Raw genomic sequence first — 10,000 nt, forward strand, 5'->3', positions numbered from 1 at the left:
AATCTCTCTCTCTCTCTCTCCCTCTCTCCTCCCTCCCCCTCTCTCTCTCTCTCTCTACAGCACCTTGGATGATGAGGGCAGTAACCTGCGGCAGCAGAAACTGGACAGACAGGTAAGCCCCCGCGGTACGTGTGCGTGTGTGTGTGTGTGCGTATGTGTGTGTGTGTGTAAGTGTGTGTGTGTATGTGTGTGCTGTATGTGGGCTGACAGGACAGGAGTGGCGGGGGCGGCTGTGGCGCAGGAGGTAGAGCCGGCGTCTAATGATCGCAAGGTCGGCAGATCGGCAATTCGAACCCCGGCTGGCCACATGTCGAAGTGTCCTTGGGCAAGGCGCTGAAACCCAAATTGCTCCCAATGAGCAGGCCGGCGCCTTGCATGGTAGCTTGCTGCCATTGGTGTGTGAATGTGTGTGTGAACGGGTGAATGAGAGGCCATTGTAAAGCGATTTGGAATAAGGCCGCTATATAAGTCAGTCCATTTACCATTTTACCATTTAGGAGTGTGGGATCACTTAAGGCTAATTAGGTCATAGTTGCCTTAAAATATGCTGATAGAGTAGTTATTTTTTTGTGTGCCACCTCTATGGTTTGCGGCGTGTATGATAAAGATGTCTGTGTGCTGTGTGAAGGTTGACCAGGGTAACACTAAGTACCTTTAAACAGCCTTGACACTCTCCAGTGATTCATCAAATACATCAATTACCACCTTTTCATCTGATCTGACATCGTCGTGTGTGTGTGTGCGTGTGTGGCGTGTGCGTGTGTGCGTGTGTGTGTGTGTGTGTGCGCGTGTGTGTGTGTAATTTCGATCAAGATGCTTTCTTAGTCCAGCCAAACCTTTCCTGAAACACATGAGAAATCGCTGAGGATTACAAATGATGATTTTAGGCTAATCTAAGTGGATTTTAGGGATATAGTAAGGATTAGCGTTCACTGTACTACTAAATTAACATAAATCACATCAGCAAAGAAAACTTTTAACCGTTAGATATCACGCTGCTCCAAGCTGCTCACATTCAGCATAACTCAACCTACAGAATCTTTTGAAAATATATTTTTATCTGAAAGATAAACAGTTGGATTTATATTTTAATGGAACATTGCAAATAGTGAAAATACCACCGCTCATCCGTTATCAAACTTTGCTGAGGTGCTGGAACTGAAGAGTATCAGTAGAGTGCAAAATAACAGCATCCGCACACTCAAAAACGTAATTTATTGCGAGCTTTCAGTCGTAGACCTTCTTCAGGCATGGAACATTGCAAATAACAGTTTGGACTGTAGCATTATCTCCACACTGTACTACAGCGCCTCGTATGTCGGTGTGGCATCTGTTTAGGTTGTCTGTCTGTCTTCATCACACAGCAGATATGATGGTATTGAACTGTAACCTGACAAGTGCATTAGTATGTAAATGTGTTCCTAATCAGACTGCTTTGTGAACCCGTGTGGAAGCGGGTTAAGTGAGAAATAAGCGAGAATAGCAGTCAGGAGAATGAGGCTGGCAGGTCACTGCCAGAGACACCAGGAGCTGCCAGCCAGCAGACTGGTTCTGTGGGAGCCAACACACAGGCTTCGATCACAAGGGCGTCTCACACTAACGTACATTTTTTTACATTTACATTTTTGGCATTTAGCAGACGCCTTATTCCAAAGCGACTTACACTCGATACATTTGACTAAGCAAGTGAATCATCAATCCACCAGTCGTAGCAGGAAGAATAATCCAGCTCACCGGGATGACTGGAAGCACTGATGGAGGGCTCGTCCGAGGACGACCTAGTAGTAGTAGTAGTGTGTACGCCTGATGTTCGTATGGTGACTGCTATTTCTCAAGTCGTGAAGTGAGGGCAGTGAAGGCACAGTGATGCTACTGCTTTGGGGCGGAGGTATTCCCTGACGGACTTCCTGTCGGGTTCGTGATGTGATGCGTCTGTCTGGTTGACTCGAGCGGCTGGCAGACTGTTGTTGTTTTCCTCGTGTTTCTCTATCAATCTGCAGGCCTATCGGATCATCTGCAGACTAGACGAGGTCCCTCTTGCAAAGTGACAAAGTGATAAACGGAAGGTTGAATAACGGCTAACGGCTTGGCAGCGTTTTTTCTTCAGGTGTCGGGCTGCGGAAAGAGCCGTGGCCACTTAATATCAGGAGCAGGAGAAGTTTGTGTTCTTACAGAACGAGAGCTGAGGCTGAGGTTGTTTACCATGATGACACGATGAATATTCTCTCACCACCTCCTCTCTAGAGCCTGGGTATGTAAGCCCAGGCCTATCAACCATCTATCATTGTGTTGCAACAACAACTCCACTTCTGCATTGTATCCCCCCGCAGACTGTTCTGGAAGAATAGTTATTCCTTTAATAAAGTCTACCACAGCAAACACTATAGCAGCATGCGGTTTGGGTTCCTCCACCCAGTGGCGTCCCTGCTGAACGAGCCCGTTCTTTGATGGTTAATGTGGGTTTCTATATTCATATATATATTCAAGCAACCACCCAAGTGTTCCTTCAACAGCATTCGGCTCTCCATCTTCTAGCTCCCAGACTCTGGGGGTCTGGTTATGGAAATAGAAGGAGGGAGGTAGTTTCACACTGTGATGACTTTCTATAAGGTCCCAACAGTACGTATATCTTTTGCCAGTTATCTTGGTGAACTGAACGTAATATTTAGATGCTGTCTGCCTGGCTCCCATCCTCACTGAAGGCAACTTATAAATGGTAAATGGACTGACTTATATAGCGCCTTATTCCAAAGTGGTTTACAACGGCCTCTCGTTCACCCATTCACACACACATTCACACACCAATGGCGGCCAAGCTACCGTGCAAGGCGCCTGGCCCGCTCATTGGGAGCAATTTGGGGTTCAGTGTCTTGCCCAACACCTCGACACATGGCCAGCCAGGGTTCGAACCGTCGATCTGCCGACCTTGCAATTAGACGCCGGCTCTACCTCCTGTTCCACTTATCAGGCCAGCGTGTTGTTCCCCCTAGACTAGAACAGCCATGGGTGGGGTTATTTGACTTTGTGAGTCAAATTTTTTTATATCTTATAATTGCACTCGATCAAGTTTCAGGACCCTCCTTTCATGACTTGTCCTAGATATGTGCGTTCTCCCACCCAGTATCCTTACAATTTCAAAACCAGGATAAACTAGCATTTCAGCATAAGCTAGCATATCAGGATAAGCTAGCATATCAGGATAAGCTAGCATGAAGCCATTTTGTAGTTTTTCTGTGTAGGAGGCAAGCTAATTTACAAGAGGTGCCAACTAGTGGTCGTTGTGTGTAAATAGCAGCTTACCATTGTAAAGACTATGGTCATTTGACCCCCGAGGCGGCTCTTATAGTAGGTAAAAAAGGCACGGCTGTTCTAGTGCTAGACTAGAGCCTGTGTGTGACCTGCAAAGGAAGCCACTGTCTCACCCTCTCACTTCCCCCCCCCCCCTCACTCCCCCCCCCCCTCGCTGACTCCCCCCCTCTCTGACTCACCCCTAGTAGATCAGAGGCCTGGTCTTCCCCAGGTGGACCCCCCCCTGTCCCGTGGGGGTCAAGCCTGACAGAGCTGGGACACTCTGTGCTCCTAATGCACTGAGCTGCTCTGAGCTGCACTCAGCTGCCTGTGTTCCAGCCTGGAGAGCCTGTACCGAGGAGTACTGTTCTTCTGTTCAGCAGTAGTATTTTGTTCTGCAGCATCAGGGACTCCCTCAATATTTGATGAGCTCCAAGGCCTTGGGATCTCCCTCTCGCCTTCTGTCTGGAAGTCTTATGTAATGTATTCACAGGTGAATGCTGACTAGCATGGATGGGGAGGGAGAGGGTGAGAACCCGAAACTGTAGGCTGGCAGAACCGACAGAGAGAGGGCAGAGCAGGGTTGGAGGGGGGGGTGAGGGGGTTAACTGATGCGGAGGATGAGCTAGGGCTAGGGACCTGAAACATTCATTAGAGAAGGAGAAGAGTCTGCCTTTCTCTCTCTGATGGAGGTTTTTACATGACTCTTTAGTGCAGCAGACCTAGAAGGTTTGAAATAGCTTTTTGAGAAAGAGCGCAACTGTTTTTCAGCTCTACTGGTGTAGAGCTTAACTGTGGCCTCAAGGGGGGAGGGGCTGGGGGTGCGGAGGGGCTGGGCTCTACAGGAAGTTTCAGAAGCTAATGCCTCATCATAACTCTGATTATTACATGGATTAAATTGGCTCATGTGGGAAAAGGAAAGTAATTATTTAGTCTGAAGTAGGATAATGAATCTGTGCACTGACACAGATTCTACTGAGCCACCGGATTTGGATAAGGATTTGTGAGCGAGGAAAAGGGGACAAGGTGTCATTTTCATTTGAATGTGTATGGGTTTTATCTTTGTTTGCTTTCCCATTTTGTGGACAGTTTGTATGCATATGGACTGTACAAGTCCATATTGTAGCCAATATGTATACTATAGAGAGTATACTCTTTGTATACTATAGAGATCCAACAGTATGAGTTGTGTGCGTATGAGCATGGCTGCACCTACCCTCTGGAACTCTCTCCCCACAGTGATCCGCAACGCCCCCACCCTGGACTCCTTCAAATCAGCCCTCAAAACTCATCTGTTCACCAAGACCTTTGGCCCCTAGTCACTGTTTCTGTTTCTGTTTTGTTTGTTTTCTGTTTTGTCTGTCTGACCATTTCCTTTAGAATTGTAAAGCGTCCTTGGGTTTTATGAAAGGCCCTATATAAATCCAAGTTATTATTATTATTATTAATTGTGGGCTAAAGAGATGGTACAGTAACTCTAGATCAGTCTGGGTTTACTAGACAGAACTCTAACTGAAGGTTCTCTTTATGGGAATTGTCCAAAATAAACCAGGCAATCACTCCCACAGGTTACACCACAGGAGGGGTAGTAATCACACACACAGGCAGAGGTCAAACTGATGTAGGAACAGCTTTTCTCCTTGATTCGTTTTTTCCTCCTAGCTGTTCCGTACTCATGTAAGTAAGTTATGTAATCTGTGTGGGACCATGATTGTAAGTAAGTTATGTTATGTCATCTATGTGGGACCATGATTGTAAGTAAGTGATGTCATCTATGTGGGACCATGATTGTAAGTAAGTTATGTCATCTATGTGGGACCGTGATTGTAAGTAAGTTATGTTATGTCATCTATGTGGGACCATGATTGTAAGTACGTTATGTCATCTATGTGGGACCATGGTTGCGGGCTGGGCAGGCACACATGTTACCCAATAATCCATCTTCAATCTGTAGCTCAGGTGGGTAGGGGGCAGACACATTTATCACATTTATACCCCCAAGGACGCAGCCTGTTGTCCTCCTGTGTGTGTCCATGTAAGGCAGTGTAATGTCAGAATGCGGGTCTCTGTGTGTGTGTTTTCAGCTTATGTGTTTGAAGGTGAAACGATATAGTGTGAGAATGGATCATTATTTAATGCGTCAATGCCTGAAAATCCTGTATTATATGATATTAGATTGAACTTTAATGTCATTGCAGAGTGCAAGTACTAGACAACGAAATGCAGTTTAGCAAGTGCAAATAGTGATATAAGAAGATGATATAAAATCATGACAATGATAGTGATAGGTACAGTAAGGCATGTACGGAAGTTTAGAGGTATATACAGTTATGAGTTATGGTAGATATGTACAGCATGTCTAAAAGAGGCTATATCAAAATGTGCAAAGGTAGTATTGTAAACATCGCGGTCTACAGTACACACATTATGCCCATGTCGGCATGGGTTTGTATCCGGCCCATGTCCTGCTGACATGCCCTCTCTCCCTTCTTCTCCTTACTTTGCTGTCTGTCTTCACTGTATCTGTCCAATAAAATGAAAAATATGTGGGACTGAGAGTGGGACTGAAAAATATGCAGTGTCATAAAAATAAAACGTGTGTGTGTGTGTGTCCCAGCGAGCCCTGCTGGAGCAGAAGCAGAAGAAGAAGCGTCAGGAGCCTCTGATGGTCCAGTCCAACGTGGACGGCCGGTCCCGCGCCCGCCGGACCAAACAGAGCGAGGAGCAGGCGCCCCTGGTGGAGTCCTACCTCAGCAGCAACAGCAGCACCATCTACCACGGTAAGACTACCATCTACCACGGTAAGACTGTTTACCATCTACCATCTACCATCTACCACGGTAAGACTCTGTACCATCTACCATCTACCCTGGTAAGACTGTTCTACCATCTACCACGGTAAGACTACCATAATTGGTCACTATTGTCCATAATCAAAAGTAATCCAATGAGTCCAACGAAATGAAAAGTAATAACGGTAAGGTATGGGATTAAAGAAAAGAGTGAATATGGTCAAACATTTTTTACTAACTAACCTGTTTCCATCGTCCCAGGTGCTACTAACTGTCTACCTAAACACACCTGGGCCCATCCTCATCCATCACCTCACCACGTGACAATCAATTACGAATAAAACACTAATAATTCTATAACCAAAAACATAAAAACAAAACATTATTCATAACATCAATAACGCAAAACATAAAATAAACATTCATCATGAAATATAAATATAACTCAAAACCATTAAGCACAAATCATCCAAAATAAAAGTACCCAAAGTAAAAAATTGCCATAACAGCTGCTGTTTACCCCTGTAAACACGCCCGTGACACCTGTCTGCAGGCTGGAGCCAGGGGTCAGACCCCCTCCCTCACCCCCCTCCTCCCACTTCACATTACTCTGCTCCAGTAACTCTGGTCATTTGTTAGATACCCAGTGTCCAGGAGATGAGATGGGGTCATTCTTAAAGGGCAGGTAGCTGTCCGGCTGTCCACAGGCATGCCCGTGTTGACACAGCAGTATTGATCCGGCCCAACTCAAATAGAGTGCTTGTGAAAGATTCGCTGATTGGAAAGGGAAATACTATACTATGAACTTTACAAACCCCGACGCGGGGCCTGACGCTGTTTGATCAGGTTGTGCTATTGATTCTTTCGCCACCGCCGGTTCTGAAAGAGAAACTTTGCGGTTTTTTTGTGTACACACAAGCAGTTTTAGTGCAACTGTGCTCTGCATACATACACGGCGTATGTACTAGAGCCGGCAGATTATGTCAATGAGTTATGAAGGTCGCAGACGTATAATAACTTCATGAAACACAACAGCTGCAGATGTTTCGCTACGATACATTAGAGTCTTTCATCTCGTCTTTTTTCAGTGTTGTTCGCTAGCGGCCTCTTTCAGACAGAACAGTAGCAGAGAGATGGTATTAGTTCTAGCGCAAACAACAAACCAAACCCTGGAGAAGGTAGCTCGCTGCCCCGAAACATCGGTTGATAAATGATTAAGTGCGCCGCTTTCTTCTTTTTCTTCGAATTAGCGAAGCGCAACGGTCAGCGGCGATCGGGGCCGCTTATCTCCACAGACGGCCTCTAGCAGCGGGCTAATCCCCCATCTCTCTGACTGACTGTGTCTGGGCTGCGGGCCATATGCTCATACGCCCTGACTGGTAGAGAGAGGGAAAGGAGAGGAGGATTGGCTAATGCTGGACTTCACCCAATTAACGACCCAGTCCACCCCACTCGGGGATATCTGTGTAGCGAAATACAGTACACATTCTGTCAAAACAGAGCTAGAGTCTCGTAGTACAGACAAGACAGACTTGGAGGAAGTTGAGTACATGAGAGTGTTTCTTTTCCCCCCCCCCCACTGCCCCATAAGTGGGAAGATTGCAGAGCTGGAGTGATGCCACCAGTACAAAGTCTACTGTACTGTGTACAGTCTTATGCTTCTTATGCTTCTTCATCTGCTGTCGATCCTAATTAATGCCTTTCTCCATCTGTTGATTCGAGAGCTCGGCTCAGACAAAGCCTGGCCTGCTTATACACAGAGGACAGGAAGCTCCGTGTCTTTGAACTTCTCCCCAATAATATTCCCCCACCGCCTCATCCTTCTACAGTTGTCAGAAACAGATGCCTTTTGAGCCCAGTCAGTAAGACAGCACACACACACACACACACACACACACACACACACACACACACACACACACACACACACACACACACACACACACACAAGCATGCACTTGTACAGTACCTGTCAAAAGTTTGGACACACTCTTCCATTCAATTGAATGGGGAAGTGTGTCCACATTTTTGACTGGTACTGTATGTATGTATGCACACACACGCACACACACACACACACACACCTAGACACAGCCTGTGGATCAATGCCTCATGCTTGACGACACAGATGGCTTTACAGTATTACAAAAATTAAAACATTTGAACTAGGAACAAACATCTTTCTCTCTCTCTCTCTCTCTCTCTCTCTCTCTCTCTCTCTCTCTCTCTCTGTCTCTCTCTCTCTCTCTTCCTCTCTCTTCTTTTTCAGACTCAGAGATGACTCTTCACTTTCATTATATCAGCTCACACTAAAAGGGCCTGCGATGTTCTTTCAGCCTGACTTGAAACTTCAGCCAAGACTCTGGTCTGGGATCTGTAGGGATTCTTACAAGAACAGAGGCTCTCATAAACACTCTCTCTGGAAACACAAAGAAGTTAGAGAGGCAATGCAAACACTTTACGGCATTAATCTAAAGTGTGAATTTGAAGAGACAAAAGCTGGTATAACTAGTACTGTATATGCCTGGCTGTAGTTCTCCCTCATGCACGATGTTGTGAGAGCATGTGTGGTTACACAGTGCTACTGTAATAATAATAATAATAATAATAATTCATAATCTTTATAAAGCACTTTTCAGTGACTCAAAGACGCTGACAATATGGGTACACAGAACCACACAGAAAGACCAAGCAACAGATAACATGAGCACATAGAACACGGTATTGACGAACACAGCAGTCCAGGGGAGGGAGGGGGTGGCAAGGTTAGGGAAGATGGTTAAGGGTAGGGAAGGTTGTATGCGTGGGAGAACATGTACTGTACTGTAGCACTATGGTTCACAGAGCTAGCACATTCATGACCTGTTTGATATATATTTCCCTGGTGAGAAACCCGCCGCTGCTGTGTATCTGCTTCCTATAACCTTTCACTGTGCCCTCTGCTAACGTCTAATGTCTCCTTCTCCCTCCTCATTGTAGCTGTTATGTATTGAACTTGTTATATTTGAGCTAGGTGAGCTACCATAGATTAAGGGTAATGAAGTGTTCCCCCGGCAGATGAAGAAGTGATGCCATGCTTGTAACTACTATGTCTGAATCTGATTCACTAAAGCTTCCTGTTGTTACTAAACGTGTTTCACCCGTCGCTGCCTCAATTCTTATTTGAGAGAATTATACGTCTGAAAGGGTTATAGACATATACGTCTGAAAGGGTTATAGACATATACGTCTGAAAGGGTTACAGACATAGTCACATAACAGTAGACCTTAACTGTAACACTCTCTTCTCTCTTGTCTCTTACTTACTCTTACTCTTACCCTTCACATGCTAACCCGCTCTGTGCTGCCCCCCCCCCCCCCCCCCCCCTGGATGTGGATGTGTGTAGTCCAAGAGGCCGACCAGGAGGAGGTGAAGGGGGGGGCCGACCCCCAGCCCCCCCGCTCAGCCAAAAAGGGCCGGGCGTCGGCCAGCTCCACCCCGCAGACAGGAAGTACCAAGAAGGAGAGGAAGGCCAAGCACAAAGGTCAGCCTCCAGACAGACAGACAGACAGACAGACACACAGACAGACAGACAGACAGACACACAGACACAGACCAGAAAGACCAGCAGACAGACACACAGACAGGCAGGCAGGCAGACAGACAAACAGACATACCAGACAGACAGACAGACAGACAGACAGACACACAGACAGACAGACAGACAGACAGACAGACAGACACACAGACAGACAGACAGACAGACAGACAGACAGACAGACACACAGACACAGACCAGAAAGACCAGCAGACAGACACACAGACAGGCAGGCAGGCAGACAGACAAACAGACATACCAGACAGACAGACAGACAGACACACAGACCAGACAGACAGACACACAGACACAGACCAGAAAGACCAGCAGACAGACAGACAC

The 10,000-nt window shown here is 46.3% G+C and overlaps 1 protein-coding gene across 1 annotated transcript in view; it reads left to right on the top strand.

Moving 5' to 3' along the window:
• Positions 1–10,000, top strand: part of tub (TUB bipartite transcription factor) — a gene marked incomplete at both ends in the record, with an annotated part of 43,316 nt that overhangs the window by 7,114 nt on the left and 26,202 nt on the right. Inside the window, 3 exons of the mRNA XM_080530105.1 lie at positions 61–112; positions 5,906–6,068; positions 9,467–9,604. Of these exons, the coding sequence (XP_080386231.1) occupies positions 61–112; positions 5,906–6,068; positions 9,467–9,604 (353 nt within the window). The remainder of the gene's footprint in view (positions 1–60; positions 113–5,905; positions 6,069–9,466; positions 9,605–10,000) is intronic.

The sequence above is a fragment of the Nansenia antarctica genome (genome assembly GCF_963989245.1).
Source record: "Nansenia antarctica genome assembly, chromosome: 4".
In the NCBI taxonomy this organism is placed as follows: Eukaryota; Metazoa; Chordata; class Actinopteri; order Argentiniformes; family Microstomatidae; genus Nansenia; species Nansenia antarctica.